The sequence below is a fragment of the Juglans regia genome, chromosome 12, assembly GCF_001411555.2.
Source record: "Juglans regia cultivar Chandler chromosome 12, Walnut 2.0, whole genome shotgun sequence".
NCBI lineage: Eukaryota > Viridiplantae > Streptophyta > Magnoliopsida > Fagales > Juglandaceae > Juglans > Juglans regia.
The window spans coordinates 23,417,362-23,436,651 of record NC_049912.1 but is presented as its reverse complement, the minus strand read 5'-3'; the positions used below and the strand labels follow the sequence as shown (position 1 = coordinate 23,436,651).

The following is a 19,290-nucleotide window of genomic DNA, read 5'->3' as shown; positions in this document are numbered from 1 at the left end:
TAGTTATTAGTGAGTTGGGTGGGGTTTTCAGGCCAGAAAAATTGTGATTAGTTTTGAGGAAAATACTAATTGATCTTAAAAGTTAGATAATTTTCATTTTAACTACGTCTGTGTGCTTCCTCATAAAAGTTAAAAAGAGAAGATCTTCATTCTCTCTAAAAAAAAAACTAATCATCATTTTCGAGTGTTTTCGCTGGAGAAGAGGGTGGAGCCTTGACTCCCATCCTCCTCTCCATTCATTTTCTAGTACTATTATGTGTATATATTTTTGTGGTAGTGTTGTTGTTGTTGTTTTTTTTTCACCGGTTTGGTTTTGGTAAGATCTACCACACTTTGGGAACCGACTATCAACATGCGCCCCACCACGCAACTCCCCAGCCCCCAATCTATCGAGACGAAGTGGAACTGCGGCGAAAATCTCTACACGTGACGCTCACATGCGGTTTGCTTCACGTGTGGCCTTCACAGGCTGTCGTGCCATGATGCATCTGCTGGCTACACGTGCTGCACCAGTAGATTCTCCACCTCAAGATCTTCCAAATCTGCCCCACTCCATCTCACAACCACCGACACTCCACGCGCCACCACAGGTGTGTGTGAAAAAATTTGGTCCATTGTAGTCTAGTCCATTTAATGTTGGTCTTTCTATTATGTTTCCGTTTTCTTTAACCGATGATCTTGAGGAAGGGAATACGAATCTTTTCAAGAAATATTTCAAGACAACAAACCGCAATGCATTTTCAACTCCCACCGCCTCTAGCAGTGGCTTCATAGTTCGCACAATTGTGCAAATTGCAAAAAACCGTCATTTCAAACGATGCCCTCTTTGCAGGGTTTGGGAGGGGACCATATTTTTGGTCCTAAGACCCACTTTTTTTTTCTTCACTCTAGCATTGTGGTTGTTATAATGGGGTGTTTGTTGGGGGCCTCACCCATTCCTCATGTATCTCGTTTTCTATTATTTGAATGATATATTTGCTTGCTTAAGAAAAAAAAAAATATATAATCCACATTTTGGATTAGTAATTTTTTAGTAACATTGGTTGATAACTTGGCGGTGCATTTTAGTAGTTTCATACTAAATGTTGACAAATAAAACCACTTAAAATGTGTTACATCAATAATAAGTGAGACCATTCTATGAAAAAAATCGTCTATAAACTAACAAATAGCTAATTTGTGATCCCGATATCCCAATAAGATTGAGATCTTCTTAAGTTCGAACCTTAAGTGTTTAAAAGATAGATATATGAAGTAGATCTTGCAATATGTTGTATGTCTCATCTCACATATCTATCTCTTTCGTCCTTAAGCTCAAACTTGAGGACATGCTTTTCTATCTCAATGTGTTTCCCCCATTTCGAAAGCTCCAGCACAATAAGAAGGCTAGTTAGGCAACTCCATAACCACATCACGTGACGCCATTGAAGGCAGCTCTTGATGGCATTGAAGGCATCAGCACCTCCACTATGAGCTGTTGTAAATTACACCAAACACACCTATGCTGCCTCTTCGGACTTGGAATCTCACAAGAGACCGACATTTTTTCCAATTATTTGGTAGAATAATTCTATTTGGCAATAAACTATTTTTTCTTCCTAAGATTCATTGCTCCATTTTGCATGCTTTGCACCGAAGTTAAGGGGCAGGCAGACAGTAGCAGATAACCAGTGTATTATCCCGAGCCTGATTATGAGCTTTATTTTTGTTTTTAAGGGAATGGATTTCCACCTTATCCCACTTCCATCCTACTATTTAAGTATTTTATTGATAAGAACAGCTAAATAAGAGGAGACAGAAAAAGAATATGATGTTAGAATGGCTAGTACAGCTAAACGTCCGCTCCTTTTTTTTGGCCATACCTCAATCATTTTATTTAATACAGCACTGGTCCAAACCATCGATATAAAACAGCAGAGTAAAACAAAGTAATTTTAACTGCATTCTTTTGTCCTCTTGCCATTACAGAGTGTTACTTTTCTCATTCTATTCGAAGGCCCACCACGTTGTATTTACAGACCAAGAAAATACATTTACCTGTACATATCCAATTTAAAAATAGAACCCTTTTTCTTGTTTGTGTTAAGTGGAAAAAAAAATGGCTTTTGTTGGACACCTCTTTCAGAATGAACGAACAAAAAGAGAATCAAGAAAGGTTTGGTAACAGTTCCAGCTATACATATACACTCATGTTCTTGTCCTGAAGTGGAAATTTTCCCAAAGCCATAAACTCTCGTGCAGACTGCAGATGCCAGGCTCCAAATCTGAATAGCGGTCCCTGTTTCTTGGACCCCAAAGGTTTCATCTGCTCTAAATACTTTTAAAACAAGTTTCAAACCATACCTAAGTAGCAAGTATGATGTACTTCAGTCAAACTGCATTCACTCCTCTCCCCCAAAGTCAGATTCCTTTTTCCATTCACACCCTCCTCACCTTCCGTTGGATGGAGAATATATCTCTTCTCATTGAAGCATTCAAATATTATTCAAACCATTTTGTTCTCATTCTCTTGAAATATTAGTTATTACATTATTAAACCAAACAAATAGTTCACCATTCCATAAAAAATATTATTTTATGTCCATCATTTCTACACCATCACTCTGTGGAGAAAAGGCAAAGCCACATCCCCCCAACCCTCTCTTTAGACCTCTGCTCATCTAAAGAGATCGGACAGTCCAAAGGGGAAGTAAAGAAAAAAATCCCAAGCACCACATAAATAAACCCACAATCTCTCAAGTTTACCTAGCAACCTCCCCCCCGCGGTCCGAAAACCTGCCATGATTTGATACATCAACACTACCTCAAATGGGTTCTCTCTCAAAACCCTTTTCCCTTTTACTTATCTCTCTGGTTTTGTTTACCAGTCTTGAGCCTATCCCATTCGCTGAATCTGCTTCTGACAACACAGCCTTGGTCTACAAGGGCTGTGCAAAGCAGGCCTTTTCAGATCCAACTGGGGTTTACTCCCAGTCCCTCTCATCCCTCTTTGGTTCCCTGGTTTCGCAGTCCTCCAAGGCCAGGTTCTTCAAGACCACCTCTGGCAGTGGTCAAGCCACCATCTCTGGTCTCTTCCAATGCAGAGGGGACCTTAGCAATGCTGATTGCTACAACTGTGTGAGCAAACTTCCCCAAATGGCAGATAGTCTTTGTGGCAAAGCCATAGCCGCCAGAGTCCAGCTATATGGCTGCTACATTCTCTATGAGGTTTCAGGGTTTGCTCAGATTTCAGGCTTCCAGTTGCTCTACAAGACCTGCGGGGCAACAAACGTGGCCGGAAGTGGGTTCGAGGAAAGGAGAGACGCTGCGTTACAGGTGCTGGAAAACGGCGTGGTTAGCGGCCACGGGTTCTACACTACTAGCTTCGAAGCCGTGTATTTGTTGGCTCAGTGTGAGGGGGATTTGGGGAACACAGATTGTGGGGAGTGTGTGAAGAGCGCTGTGCAGAGAGCTCAGGTTGAATGTGGGAGCTCTATTTCCGGCCAAATCTATCTGCATAAATGCTTTATGAGCTATGATTACTATCCTAATGGGGTTCCCAGGAGATCATCTTCTTCATCCTCCTCCTCTTCCTCCTCATCTTATTCCTCCTCTTCTTCAGGTAAAGTTGGCACTTTTCTCTTTCTTTCTGTAATCTCTATTTAGTGGGTCTTTTTCATTCTCTCTCTACTAATGAATCCATGAGTATACAGGGCTTCTTAGTTTTTAGTCCAGTATTAATAATTTATTAGTATTAAAAATGCGGGATGTGTGTTTATTTTAATGCTGAAACAGAGGGAAGTACAGGTAAGACGGTGGCGATAATATTGGGAGGAGCAGCAGGAGTGGGATTTCTAGTAATTTGTCTACTTTTTGCCAGGAATTTGATGAAAAAACATGATGGTACGTGGAAAATGTGGGGGATCTTCTTTATCTTTTCTGCTACTAACGCTGATACAGCTGGAATATGTTGTTTTGTGCAGATTTTTGATAGGAGATGGGGTTCCAAAGAGGCAAAGTTCTTTCCAGGTAGATTCTTTCTACATCATTATTTTTTGTTTTTGGTCAAAAGGAAATGGGTTTTGGAGGTGAATATGTGAGAGTGAGAGAGAGAGAGGCAAAGTGGTTTAATATTCTTGGTTCTTACGGTTTGGGAAGAATTTGTTAAGAAGGAAAGCAAGTAGGGCATGAATTCAAAGAAAAATTTTCACAAAAGTGAAAGTTGTAGGAATGACTGTTTTGTGATCCCTCTAGCGATGTGGGTGTTTGTCTCTTTGCCCTCTTCTCTAGATTAATGGTTTGTCTATTTTATTCACAGCTTTTTAGCAAAGTTGCAATCCTTCTCTCCCACGCATGGTCTATGTCTTTAACAAGTCGTTCTGATAATGATACTGAATTCTTTTAGAGCAAGTCACTGCACAGAAGCCCCCATCTTGAAAATGAATTGCCTTAATCAGTCACTTTCACCAGTTTGGCATCTCATGCATTGAATTGCCTTAATCAGTCATTGGTTTATTATCAGAAGCTAAAAACTGGATTTTGGGGTTTAGACTCAATTAGGTTGTATTGAATACTAATTTCTCTGATCGTTATTAGTGTGAAAATCAACACTTCACAGTTAATACACACATATTTCAACAAATTAAAAAGACTCGAATCCACGGCATGCACTAATATGGATAATATGGATAAAAAGACTCGGGTTACTTGTGATCAAATGCTAAATTTACTTGCTGGATAATATGGATAAAATCGTAATTACCACTTTTTTTTATAGCTCTTTAAAATACGTATAGTGTTTATGGGAAATTTGATATTCAAATCAGTTGAGAATTCAAAATTTAAATACAATTTAATATGACATTACCACATTGCCCAGTCAGTAAAATGAGTTGTAAATTAATTGTACCTCTGCTACCATTCTTGTTCTAAGTTCATCAGGCATTTATGCTTTAGATTTGAACTCTAACAACTAACGAAGTGGTGATTCATAGAAAATGTATGATATATGATGATGAAAACTTGGATAGTTTTACATTTGATGGATGTAGCAAATGATTGATCAAAGAGAAATGTTGTTCCTCGTGTTAATTCTTACTGTCACTGGTTACACTTGTTGAAGGAAAGCATTTTATGGAGTAATCAATGTTATAATTAGAGTCTGTTGAAATCATTATAAACAGGAACTTCTCTTTAAAACCCTATTCATCACCTTCTTATACTGATGATGGGATATTACATAAATTGCATAAAATCATTTCTAAAGTGTTTAGGCCATAAAGTTGAATGCAAAAACAATTCAAGTATGCAACACAGCAATTCTTCATGTAATCAAAAGGAATAACATATAGGTATACTGCAAAAGCAAATGGCACTAATCAGTACTTTCAGAGCTCTGGATCCAAATGTGGCTGTAGCAACTACATAATACTAAAGTTAAACGGGTTTCATCTTAACTAATTCCCTAGTCAATGAATTTCAAGCAAAATTATTAAGGGGTTAATAGGTTTGGATACAAAGATGGTTTCAACTCATCTCAATTAATCATTACAATTTTTTTAAATTTTCACACAAAATGCAATAAACAATTTAACTTTTTCAAATTTTAAAACAATAATAATATTAAAAAATAATATTTTAATAATATTTTATTCAACTTTTAACTTTTATTTCAACTCATCTCATCTCAACTCGCTATCCAAACCTCACTGGAATGGTCTGCATGCCCTGCTAGCTGTGAAGCACAAATAAAACGTATTTTGGTATAATTTCACCCAAATAATCAAAACACTCAGAATACCACCATTTGCCTGAACGTATCTATCCTTGTTATTGGCTTTTAACCACTAAGCAAAGGACTTCTATACAACTCTTTCAGGATGCGACACTCCTAATTCTTTCAAATAGTGTTAAAAGCAAAACCTTTAAATCTCCAAAGCACGTAGCATCAGCAAGAACAAACTGTTAACAGAGTCTTAAGCATAATTGCATATAAAATAATTTGATGAACCCAATCTATAGTCTATTTCCATGAGAAATCCGCAAAAGCATCATATGGAAAACACTCAGGTCTATCATACTGCAATTCCCCATTTACTGAGTTAACATCGTATTTGAACAATTGTAAAGGTTCAACTTTTGTCAACAAGCCATTGCTTCGAAACAATTTATAGTGCAAAATTAAGAATTACGGAAGACTGAGAATGTTGTCCCTCATTTGGAATTTGGATCAGAAGAAGATTTCCTTTAAAAATGTTGATTGGAATGTTTCTTTTTCTGGTTTCTCGCCAACCAAACGCCATATCATAGAGTCACCATTCACCAAAGTTCCAAACCAGATCGAATTAACCAAAAGGAGGGAAGAATGACCCTAATAACTGCGGCATCCAATTAAAAAAAAAGGGCAAAGCAATTGAAGAGAATCCAGTTACAATCGCTCAAGTATGACAAACACTGATTCTCAAAATTGCAAAGCAAATGTCACGTCGCATTCAATTCCAAAACTTAAACCCCAGAAATCCCCCCTCTCCTAGCCGAGCTGACCTGAGGCGAGGGAAGCGGAGTCATTTGGAGGTGCCGAGGAGGCTGGCCTGCTGGAGCTCAAGGTCATTGAGCTGCTGCTCGCGGTCCATCTCGATGATGAGCGGGACAACCAAGATGAGGAAGGTGGTACCGGCAATCCAGGCGGCCCTGCCGGTGCTGCGAATCAGCTTCTTGGACACGAAAGCGGCGTCGGAGGCGGCTCGCTTCGTCTGGTGGAGGATCGGTGACTGAGACACCCTGCGTGAGACCCTAGAAATGACGGACTGGTCGTTGCTCGTCGTAGAGGCTCGCTTTTCGCCGTGCGGCGATGTCATTTCAGTGTCCCCAAGTGTACGTGGAAAAGATAAGGGGGATGGATATTCCAAGAGTAGAGGGTTTTGGGGCCTTGACTCTCTGCTTTGCCAATGCCTTGCCAGTGTATGAAGAGAGAGGGATTCATCTGATTTTATCTTCTTATATCTTATCATTATTATTTATTTTTTTTAATTTTTATATAAAATATAATAAATAATTTAATTTTTTTAATTTTTTAAATAATAATAATATTTAAAAATAATATTTTATTTAAATATTGATTAAAATTATCTCATTTCATTTTACCATCCAAGAGCGGCCTAAGTTTAAAACAAAATTTTTTGGGTATTTTAATATAAAATTTTCATTTGAAATATCTCTCCCACTGTAGATATGAAAATTCAAAAAAAAAAAAAAAAAATTAAAAGACGTTTTAAAGCTTCCTTTTCTCCCAATCCAATTTTTGACATTAAAGAATCTGTTCTCATTTAAAAAATAAAAAAAATAAATTCGCTCAAACGCTTTTTTTCCCCTTAAAAAGATGTCAATAGGGTTGAAAAGTTACTGGTTTTTATTTTCTTTTCTAGGTCCTGATTTTATGCATTAGAGAGGGGACTTTATTCTGGTAGGTTGGTAGCCTATGGCCTTTCTCTATCAAAATAAAAACCTCATTTTGAATGTAAGATAGATAGCATACCATGGTATTCTTTTAGCACAGAGAGAGAGAGAGAGAGAGATGGGGGCATTCGCAGTATGCTAAGAATGCCAAGATGAGACTAATAACTTAAGGCTGTTCACAGCTCAATCAATTAATACTAAACCTCTCTTTATATACTGCAAGCATGAGAAAGGTAAGTCCAGAAGATTTTCCACTTCAAGGGATTTTGATATGATAGTGTTCATAAAAAAATCCCTGTTAAGATGCCCACCACTCTTTTGTAAACCTCTGCATACAACTAAAGATGTATTGCACACCCAAGGAACCGAAACAGTAAAACCCCAACCAGAACCTTCTTTCCCAGTTCCTACCAGTACATCCTTGTATGCTCTGGCGATTCTGGAAACGTACTTCCCCATCGGCAAAATTTGCTCAAGAACAGATGGAACAGAACCATCGGGGTTCAGAAGGTCAGAATCTGAATGAAGGTTCACCACAACAGTGCCATGTTCCGGGTGAAGTTGATTACTGAGAGCTTTTAGAAATGGGGAATTTGGGTCCCACAGCTTGCGAGGGAAGATGTCATCACCATCATAAGCATCAATGAAGATCATATCATATAGATTGTTGTTGTCAAGGACAAAATTCTCAGCGTCTGATTCATAGAGGTATAGCTTCTCATGGATGCCTTTCCACAGAACTTCATCAATGGCATTAGGTTTGGAGAAGACACGCTGACCTGATTGGGTCATGACTGAGAAAGCAGGAAAACCCATAGCTTTGATTGAGGCTGAGATAACAAGGGGGTCAATTTCAACCACGTGAATCAAAGCACCTGCAGGAACAAGAATTCCAAGTAACGTTTTAGCAAAACAGCAACCAATAATTCAATAAAAAAAAAATCAGATATTGGACAAAGAAATCACTAAATTATACATAGATTTGCTAATATGGGCAAGAAGATTGAGATTTCTGCCCAAAAGCCAACCATAGAAAGATGGAAGACATATTAGGATTGGCATTCCAAGTTTTATAAGGGAAGTTTTTCGTTTAATAAACTGTTTATAAGGGAAGTTGCATGATACTACTGTAGCAAGTGATTGCATTCCAAAAAGATAACACAAGTATGCGAATGCAAAAGTCATTTCCAAAGGAGCATCTGAGTTTTCAGCTTTCTCTACAGCAACATTGGATGCCAAAAGCAAAGGAGGAAAGAGATATATACTCACTATTTTCAAGAAAGGTCACCTGTGTGTGTGTACATGAGAATTTTTTTCATAAGTTGTACATGAAGAATAACTCCTAAGAAATCACAGTAAAACATTTAACAGATCATCAAATTTTACAAAAGATGTGGAATAAACGATGCTTAATGCAGACCTCCGATTACACAAAGTTTTCAAGAACACATGTATCATCATATGTTCACCCTTTAAAAACTCCAACAGTTCCTTTCTCACCAAATTATCCACATACCATACAGAAGAATAGACTTAAAGATTTTACAAATCTTAGAATGACCATATTTCCCCTAACAATAAGTGAAGAAATCATCGCGCATCTTCCTAGAAAAAGGAAAAGCAGATGATTGACTCCCAGAACAGTGAAGTAAAAAGTCACTTATTGTTCAAAATCTTTCAAAATACCTATAATAATAATAGAAGAAAATTATACAGAATGATTAGGTGATAGATTCTCACCTTTAATTTTACTAGCCAAAAATAATGGTAAGCTTCCCCCTCCATGACCAATGCATAAGATGTTCATAGTTTTCTTACCATGCACCGCCTTTTCTATTATATCATAACTACAGGATGCTATGGTAGCCAACCCAGCTGATAGCATACTCTTTAGATCTGCAAAATGGCATTCAGACATCAAACGGTTACTCTTTTGTTCCTCTTCGGCAGAGATCAAGATGTTACCTCAACATCCACAACAATAAAGTAAAATAATAAGTGTTGTTGTGAGGATCAACTGCTTCAATTGAAAATTTTTTCAACATAACAAACTGGGGCGTCGGATCTATTTTTGATAAGTTATATATTGAGTCATTGACAATATGATATCCATTACTTAAGTGTAGCTAAAGACCAAACAACAGATGGCACATCTAATGATTGCCATCAGAAGAAATTGCACCCATTCAAGAAACTAATATGATTCAATGTCATATACTACTTTCTACAAGTGAGGTTTCTCCTCGCACAATAACTGGTACATAGAAACGCTCATGCATTTCACACAAAAAAGTATTTGAACAGTTGGTGTCAATAGATAAACAAACCCATAGTTATGGCATCCCAAGATTCCCAAGTCAAGGATCTCTGGAGTTGAACAGAGACTTGACCTTAATCAGTGATCACTCAAATTGAATGCCTTTTTTTTTTTGAAGAAGAGGCAAGACAAGACTAGTCAAAAGGGATCCCCAGCATATCCCAAGACTGGGTCCTGTATAGCTTTAACTCATCCAAACTATTACTGACCCCCAATGTATCAGATAGGTTTCTTCTATTTCCCTTTCACTTTTCCAGAGAATATAAACGTGATCTTTGTGGAAGTAAAAGCTTTCATAGGTGCCATTGATTAGGGTTCAACAAGGTGCACATATAAATGCTACATGTAAACAAAATGTGCAGAAAAGATACAATCTACATGCTAGAACGAGAAAAAGAAGATAAATGGTATCCGTCAGGTACTGAAGTGATCAGCCATGCGATGGGATGAACAGAAATGAAACTTTGTTTATTTAAAGTACACCATCTCTACAAGGTCCCTTATAATTGGCTTGAAACTGTTTTTTTTCCTTTTCTCTCTTTACAAGTTTAAAAAAAAAATCATCCAAAAGGTTGAGAAAAATTGGACTCCCATGAGAATCCTCCAAAGCTAGGGATGCCAACATAACCCCCAAAACGTTCCACTACCACATTTTTTTCAATCAATTGCTTTAAAGTACGCTCTGTTCTCCTACAACATCAACTTATCAAGCTATTTAGCATTCCAGCTAGCCCTATCCCTCTTTGAAAACCTCCCAAGTATGCTCTAACAACTTCCTCAATACCAAACAGTTCTACAACATACGAGATCATAGATGTTTATTCGAGCTAATGGTGGCTCTCAGCCCTATATTTCACCCACCCAAAATGCCGAGGTGTGAACTACCTGTTACACTAACATCATACAGCACATAAAGAACTAACTTAAACGCAACCTGATGCAATTCACAGCGTTCTTTCTCTGGCAGTTCTCCAACAGCATATCACAAACACACACGCACGCGCACACACACACACACACACAAAGGCGTAAAATCAGTTGGAGGAATTTGATTTACATGGAACAGCCAGGCAATGTGGCTGCTGCATTAGGCACACGGAACCGGGCTCCGATTCCCGGTAAGCAGCCATCACTTTGGCAGTGCTTTGGCGAGTATCATCATTAAAACGAAGCGCCCGCCATTGGTACCCGAGTATCCTTAAACGCCCCCCGCGTTCACATACCGGAAGTACCTCTATCTGCCTTCGCTGTAACCATCTCTCCATTTCAGGCCAGTGCAAATCACTCTGCATATTATTTACCAATAGTACCGTTGAAAATATTTACATCAGTGCTCTAAGCACCATGGTAACAAATTCAGAGAGAGAGAGAGAGAGAGAAAAGCTCACAGGTTGAGAGGAAGGGTAAGCGACGACGGAGACGACGCCGTTTCCTTTGTCGGAAATGGAACGGAAAACGGTGTGACCGTCGGAGTCGGCCCCCCACCACTCGGAGGAATAAGACCAATCCCCCTCGTCCTCAATACGCCGCCGTACTGCGGAGGAAAATCCTCGCCGGACGTTCCATGCGAATCTCAACCTGCGCCACATCAGCCGAAAGCCCTAGTCGTTCTAATAAACCCTCCCAGAGACATCAGACAAGTCGCAAAGTCCTGGCTATGCAATTTCAATTGGACGATGCTACGGCTCCCGCTGGGGCTCCCGCTGCGAGCTATACATGAATTTTTAGATGTAATTTTTAGGTTATTTTTTATATAATTTTTTTAATAATTTTAAAAAATAAAATAAATTTACAATATCATTAAAAACATTTTTTTAATTAAAAAGTAAAAAGTAATTTTTTATTTTATTTTGTGATTAATAAAATATTTTTTAATAATATTCTAGACTTTTTTTATTTTTTAAAAATATTTAAAATTGTTAAAAAAATATAAAAAATAATTTTAAAAAAATATATAAAAACACATCTAGAGCTCTGACATTATCCATTTCAATTTTTTCTTTTACTTTTCCAGAAAAGCCATACAAAACTCACGTCAAACTGCCACCTCAGTTAATAATTTTGATCTGGCCTTTTATTTTTCTACACAAATTATTAAGATTTAATTTTATATACAATTATATTTTATAATTTTGTAATATTTTTTATTTTACATAAAACATCTTGTGTGATAGAAAAGTTAGCTCCCTAAACAAAATTATTAGTTCTGCCACTGGGTGTGATCCATATTTTTGTAAAAGTCTTGTGCAAGGTACATTTAAAGCTTATACTAAACATTATTCTCTTAAATAATAATAAACAAAGTTAAAAATTTAAAATAATTGGTAATGACATTTTAGATATGATGTAAGAAATATTTTATTTATGGCTTAGTGAGAGGACACATCTTTTAGATTAATAATATAGTACGATTTGATTTATAATTTGTAAGAAAAGTTTAAAAATAATATTGCAAATAAAATGTAAATCGAATTTAGGCTCTATACCAATTTGTTGGCAGTACTGCATATTCAATTTTCCAACTATGAAAGACTTATAAAGAGGGCCTAATAAGCAGTATTGATGAGAGGCTCCATTTAATTTAATTTATTATAATCATAAATTTTGTTATTAAATTCGACTTTAATCTTTTTGTGAGAAAAACTTTCAAGTCACCTATTGATGTTTTATTATATTTTTTTTTTACTTAATTGTTAAAGAAGTATTTTTAAATAAATTTGTGAATTTTTTTTAAAAAAAATCTCTAAAAATATATTAAAAAATTATTTAATATCAAATACTATATATCAGTTAGTATTTATTTTTATATCCCACATCTATAATTTTTTTTATAAGGTATATGAGTATTTTTTTATAGATATATATATATATATATGTTTTTTATAAAATGTAAAAAAATAATTGGTGACTAGTGAGAAAGAATTTTTCAATCGGAGACTCGTATACCACGACTCAAATCTAAATTGGAGTCAAAAGGATTGGAGTGGACACGGAACTACTTGCCAAAGGTGTTGACATGACGTGTTCCGTTTCGGAGGCGTATCTGATTCCGAGAAGTCACCGACTTGCCAAGTGTACTTTTTGACCCAACCAATTGCACATTCCTTACTATTTGCGACCCTTTGCTCCGACGTCCATCGAACTCTCGTAGAAAAAAAGTCGTTCCCAACATTACGGCCGTCTGCATCGCAAAACACATACTTTCCGTGTTTTCTTCTCCTTTTCATGGTTTTCTTAAAATAGCTGAAGAAGCTCCGGAATTTCAGCAACGACAGAAATGGAAGACAGAAGTGGTTTCTTGTTTTGTTTTAATCTTCGTCTTCTTATCATTGTTCTTATTTTCTTGGTTTTGCCATGTTTGTTGTGATATTTTAATCGTGTATTTAAGTGGGTTCTTCTCTTTTTGTGTTTTTCTTTTTCGGGGACCATGAAGTGTATCCGAAGGTGAAGGTGAAGGAACAGAACGAACAAGATGATCCTAAGGGAAGTTCTTTGTTTCCTTTGAATGATGATTCTTGTTTTCCAGGTACTTCTTGCTCCAAGCATGTTTTAGTTTTTGGTTTTTATATTTACGATTGGTTACCTTGTTAAACTACATGTTCTGCTGCCACGGTTGATTCAGATTTTTGGTTGTCCTGAATTTTAGACTCTCCATGTTAAAATTGATTATCGGGGTGAAATTTGAGTTATCATCTTGTTTGTTTTATCGTGTTTTCTGCTAAATCAATTGAGCCTGTTGCTCTAGTTTTTACTGTCATTGATTTTTTTTTCTTGTTCGATTAAACTCTTCAATGGGCTTTCAAAGATTAAATCAGTATCTGCTCGGTCTCAGTAGTACTCGTCAAAGATAGACGGGATTGTATGTAATTATTGATCGATCAAATAAATTGTTCCGTCTGAAAATGCTATTTTGGGTTATTATGCTATAAGTTGCATTTCGAGCGTAATTTACAGAAAGAAAGAAAGAAAAGAGGGGGGTAACTTGGGTGGTTAGTATTCTGTTTGGAAACATCCTGCGTTTGAACTGGGCCCGGGTTTTGGCATGTTTGGGGGAAGAAAAATAAAATTAACACTTGTGGGAATGCAATGTGTTATAATTCTGTCACCTCTGTATTGGTTTGCAGAATTGAACTATATTGCCAAGATTGCCAAGAACTCCACAGAAAACTTAAACAATTAAAAGCAATAGAAAAATACACAAGAGAATTACGTGGTTCAATCCTAATGATCTACATCCACGGCAGGAGCAGCTAGGAGCCTTTCTTTATTGCAGAAATCATTAAAGTACATATTAGAGTATTACAAGATAATATCACTCGTGTTTTCTCTCTTTTCCCTCCCTGTATCACTTGCTGCATTACATTGTGTTTTAATGAATTACAGAGAACCTCTTATATAGCTTGTCCTCCACCTCAAAGCAGTCTGTTTTCTCTCGAGTTTTTACATTGGCTGCAAGCTTTTATTTCACTTGACATGTGTATGGATCTAATTGGTTGACATCTCATTTAACAAATCTCCACCTTGGCAAGCATTTAGTCCTTGTAAGCTGACTTCTCCCTCTTGGCTGTTCCCACAAGTTCCCCCTAATGGGTACTTAACAATTTCCTATATTAATTAAGCTTAGACAGTGCCTAAACTTGATTGTAGGTAATGATTTTGTCATCATATCAGAAGGATTATCTTCAGTAGGAACCTTTTCCACCCCAATCTCCCCAGCGGATATGAGATATCCCTCACGAAATGTAATCTGACATCTATATGTTTGAATCTCTCATGATAAACATGATTCTTGGCTAGATATATAGTGCTCTGTTTATCACAGTAAATTGTGACACTGCCATTAATCATGTCTAATTCATGAGATATTCCTTTTAGCCATATAGCCTTTTTTATTACCTCGGTCATAGCAATATATTCAGCCTTAGTTGTTGATAAGGCTACCACTGGCTGTAGGTTTGCCTTCCAATTGATACCTCCTCCAAAAATAGTGAACACAAAACCAGTTAAGGATTTCCTTGTATCCAAATTTCCTTCATAATCTGAATCAACAAACCCTTATAATTCAGAACCTACTTGCTTGTTTTCTTCAAATTTTAGCCCCAAACACCTTGTACCAGATAAGTATTGAAAAACACTTTTGATAGCATGCCAATGTGGCTTTCCTGGATTGCTCATAAACCTGCTAACTAAGCTAACTGCATAAGTTAGATCAGGCCTAGTGCATACCATGGCATACATGATGCTTCCCACCATGTTAGCATAAGGGATTTTCTTCATAAATTCTTTATCCTCATCTGTTTATGGTATTTGAGTAACTGACAGTTTAGTATGTGTCCAATAGGAGTGTTGACTGTTTTTACTTGATTCATTTCAAACTTGTTGATAACTTTTGAAATGTATAATTTTTGAGATAGGTAGAAAAGCCTTTTCTCCCTTTCCCTTACTATCTCCATTCCCAAAATCCTCTTTGCTGGGTCCAAGTCCTTCATCTCGAGTTCTGATTTCAGTGTGCATTTGACTTTAACAATTTGGTTTTTATCCTTACAAGCAATGAGCATGTCATCCACATATAGTAATAGATATATTGGATTTCCTTCATGTTGCTTGTAATATACACAACTGTCATAGTTGCTTCTATTTAAACCATTTTGAATCATGTCGGAATCAAACATTTTATACCACTGTCTTGGGGATTGTTTAAGTCCATCAAGTGATTTCTTTAGTAAACACACTTGATTCCTTGTGGTTTCTGTAGTGAAGCCTTCAGGTGGTTCCATGTATATGACTTCTTCAAGTTCAGCTTTTATTTCACTTGACATGTGTAAGGATCTAATTGGTTGACATCTCATTTAACACAATGCAAATTTACCAGAGAATCAGTAGTGCAGGGAGTAGAAAACAAACAGGGAAAGGAACTTGGTCTGAGTGACTTACAGCCACAGGTCCTGTAAATTCATTTTCTGTCAACAGCATCTCAGTCCTAGGCTAGATTGGAATGCTCAATCACTTCGAATACAAGGAAAAAGTAAAATTGTTTTTTCTAGAACGCCAAAGGCAAGTGCAATATATATCCTCATCCTGATGATGAGATTTCTAAGTTTTTTCCTCTTTTTAAAGTGTTTGATTCTTGAGAAGGTTTTACCTTTGGCTGTAAGGAACTGTGATGTTCAAGTGTATAACATGCCTTGGGCTTCTCCTATTTAACCAGAATCACAGAATAATTTGTCTTACAAAAGGAAACTGTATGTGTTGTTAGGTCAGGAGTGCTTTATTATGGATTAGTGACACCCTGTTGCGTGACTGAAGATTTGGAGCACATGAAATGAACATTAGGTTGACGAGTGCAACCTATCATCGGGAGATTGATCGTTTTGATGAATATCTTTTTGTGGTTTACTCCTGTTATGAAGCTTTGATGCATCTATCCTTGTGATATGTTGTCCTTTCAAGTTGGAAGAAAAGTTTGTTTGGTTCAAATGACACTGATTTCAGGATGAACTGTTGATTATTTATGGGGTTGGTCGATGCTTGATACGAATAATTGTAGACTTTAAAAGATGGGTTCGCTTTTGCAACTGCAACAGTATTACAGCAGTGTTATTATTATTTAAGAACATTTATTGCCATGGTGATGTTATTATTTTTTATCTGTATTTCCTTCGTGTATACTGATTGGCTGGTTTTATACTTCTGTAATCCTTAACTTCTTATCCGTTTCATTCCTCTCCCATTTTTCCTTTTGAAAGTGGAGCATGAAGACTTATCTCCACTATGTGTAGCAAAAATTCCAATCTCTTATGTACCGAATGCACCTATGCCAACAATTTCTGAATCTGAAGGTTTGTTTTGCTCTGATAAATTTTGGAGAGAAAAAAATCACTTGTATATTCTTGCATAGACATATCTCGTAGTTATGACATCTGAATCTTTTGCTTAACAGGAGTAGGGAAGAATGATAAGAAAATTGACAAGGATGATAAAATAAATGATAGGGCCAGTTCAATCCTGCGTCCACGTGCCATTTTATCTAGTCCAGGTAATTTCACTTAACTATTTCATTATAATCGTATGTTTTCCTTTTCTTATTTATCTATTGCAATCGGGCTAAGTGATGATCAATGCCCTGAGGTATGCGCTCAAGAACTTCATATAGACCTTATTGGAATAAGTACTCCTAAATGAAATGATAGGAAATGTTAAAAAAATATATTAGAGTAGGAAAACTTATAATATATTTGGAGATGACTATCTTACTTTTGGCAGTTCTTGTAATGATCGTTATTCTATTTTTATAAAATCTTTGAGTTGACCATATTGGGAGAAAGCTTCTAAAAAATTTTAGTAGACTTTGGGTTTGCAGCACAAGAAGATTGTTATCACCATAATGACTTCCATGTTCAAACAGAATCAACTTTAGAATGCATTCTTCTGTGGTTGCAGCACATAATAATCATTCACGTTTCCATTTACTTCATTTTGATAGAGCATAGTGACATCTCAAAATCATGAAGGTTTCTTGTTTCATTGCACTGATAGAGACCTTGTAAGAAGACTTCATTGGAACAAACTATTGGTTTATTTTATAATCAATGAATTCCATGCAATGATGAACTCATGATGTTGGGAAGAATCTTTGGCTAGATGGACAAGCCGAGGTTAAAAAAAAAAAAGGATGTTTCGCTCTTCACAGATGGAACTGAGTTATAAAATGTGTATTTTTATGCAATCAGTATATATTAGGTAGAGAAAGAATTATCTTATTGAATCTAAAAGTTGAAACTACTGCATCACTTATATTATAATGCACTTCTTACTGTCACAACATCCACACACACGGACAAGATTCGAACTTGCAGTCTATATTCTTATTGGAAAAAAGTTTTAACTCTTAGGATTTGGTAATTTTGTAATCAGATAATGATGTGACGATTGGAAACAAGAATAGGAGTAAAAAAGTGAAGCAACCTTCAGCTTTGAAGAATCCTAACTTGGTTCAAAGCAGCCATGTGCACTGTAAGGCTATCTCGAGCACCATCGCTGAAAGTCCTTTTAACACGAGGATTTCCAAGGATGCTGACGATGGTAAGAGCAACCTTAGAGGAAAGAAAGGGTCGGCGTTATCAGTTCCAAGTCAGAAAAAATATCTTAGAACTGTGAAACCAAGCTCTATGGGAACTTAGAACCATTAGATTAGTTGCCAGCGGATTAGTACTCATATTTCAGTGATTTATACTCGTATATGGGTTTTCTTTCCTTTCTAGAATGGAACATGCTCTCTCTCTTCCTTCTTCACATGAGAGGCAGAGTTCTGCATCAGGAGCTTCAATCTCCCCCCCACCCCCCAATCTTTCCTTTAATTCCAGTGTATGAATTCCAAGGAGTGTACAATTTATATCATACTCACTAAATATTGTTGTGAATAGTCATAAACTCTATTAAAATTTACCAAGAAGTTAGTATTGATACTGATTAATCTGTGCTTATAAAGAAATGATAATTGCAGTCGTGAGTGCGCAAGTGCCGTACAATTACTTTGAAAAAAAAAGAATAAACACGAGATTCACATTAAAAGAAATTAATTTTTTAATAGTGGATCCTATTATTTTTCAAAGTGATTGCACATCGCTTGCGCACTTCACGACTGTATGTAGCATTACTCGCATTACTCGTGCTCATATTGAGTAAAAAATTAGGTTACTGTCCATATGGGCTTGCTGTTGTTTAATTACTGGGGATGGCAATGTAAGTGCAGTAATGAAAATCACAGGCGTTCCTTCGAATGTGAAACAATTACATTCTACGCATGAAATTGTTGCTAGCAGATGCAGCAAACCATTGCTAACACAGGATAGTGCGAGTAAAAGGGCTTGTCAATTTAAATGATGCACTTTTTAATTATTTGAAGTTCAATACACAGAGATTCATTCAAACTTGTAAGCTCTCACTTCGAGATTGAATACAACTTAAGTTAAATCTTATCCGATTATACAAGGGTAAATGCAAGAATCATTTGTCACCTGTCTCTTCTGTTGAATTATAGGCAACCATGTTTCACTCCTATGCTCTTGTTGCTCATCTTTAATATTGAACTCAGATTTTCTAAAGTTTCTACCTGAATTCTAGGATTTAGATTGGGAAAGAGATAGAGATCTTTGACAATTGGCATGCATAAGGATTATCACCAATGAAGGGAAACTTTTTTTTTATTTTTTTGTTAAAAAAAAAAATCAATACACTTTTTAAACACCACAATATTAACTTTCCATTCAAAATGGATAGTCAATTTAGAGTGCATAAAATCTGATAAATTGAAAGCAGATTTTTTTTTTTTTTCCAAATCTTGGTAGTTTAAAAATGTAATAAAGTAATTTTACAATGAGTAACATTTGATAAATTAGAGGTAAAAATGTATTTTAAAAAATAAAAATTCTATGTGCAGTCATTTTTGTGTATTTTTTATGCACTCTACTAATGTGATTGACTGCGTCACTTTTTTTAATATAAAATAACTCATTTAGCTAATCACATCAGTAGAGCAC

General features: G+C 36.3%; 3 protein-coding genes across 4 annotated transcripts; 2 read left to right on the top strand and 1 right to left on the bottom strand.

Annotated features, from left to right (window-relative positions):
• The first annotated feature begins 2,543 nt into the window (after nucleotides 1-2,543).
• On the top strand, nucleotides 2,544-4,327 carry LOC108981137 (plasmodesmata-located protein 2-like). The gene is made up of 3 exons (XM_018952219.2): nucleotides 2,544-3,601; nucleotides 3,775-3,882; nucleotides 3,963-4,327. The coding sequence occupies exons 1-3, from the start codon at nucleotides 2,809-2,811 to the stop codon at nucleotides 3,968-3,970; spliced, it is 909 nt and encodes a 302-aa protein (XP_018807764.1). The 5' UTR covers nucleotides 2,544-2,808; the 3' UTR covers nucleotides 3,971-4,327.
• Nucleotides 4,328-7,596: 3,269 nt separating this feature from the next.
• Nucleotides 7,597-11,469, bottom strand: LOC108981128. The gene is made up of 4 exons (XM_018952214.2): nucleotides 11,140-11,469; nucleotides 10,809-11,037; nucleotides 9,175-9,330; nucleotides 7,597-8,309 (listed from the first exon to the last, which is right to left on the bottom strand). The coding sequence occupies exons 1-4, from the start codon at nucleotides 11,338-11,340 to the stop codon at nucleotides 7,618-7,620; spliced, it is 1,278 nt and encodes a 425-aa protein (XP_018807759.1). The 5' UTR covers nucleotides 11,341-11,469; the 3' UTR covers nucleotides 7,597-7,617.
• Nucleotides 11,470-12,782: 1,313 nt separating this feature from the next.
• LOC108981113 lies at nucleotides 12,783-18,224 on the top strand. Of its 2 annotated transcripts, none has more exons than XM_018952204.2 (5): nucleotides 12,783-13,041; nucleotides 13,185-13,277; nucleotides 16,498-16,590; nucleotides 16,692-16,787; nucleotides 17,666-18,224. In XM_018952204.2, the coding sequence occupies exons 1-5, from the start codon at nucleotides 13,029-13,031 to the stop codon at nucleotides 17,929-17,931; spliced, it is 561 nt and encodes a 186-aa protein (XP_018807749.1). In that variant the 5' UTR covers nucleotides 12,783-13,028; the 3' UTR covers nucleotides 17,932-18,224. The 2 variants fall into 2 exon arrangements, with proteins under 2 accessions (XP_018807749.1, XP_018807743.1); XM_018952198.2 differs by having other exon boundaries at nucleotides 12,784-13,044.
• Nucleotides 18,225-19,290: the final 1,066 nt, after the last annotated feature.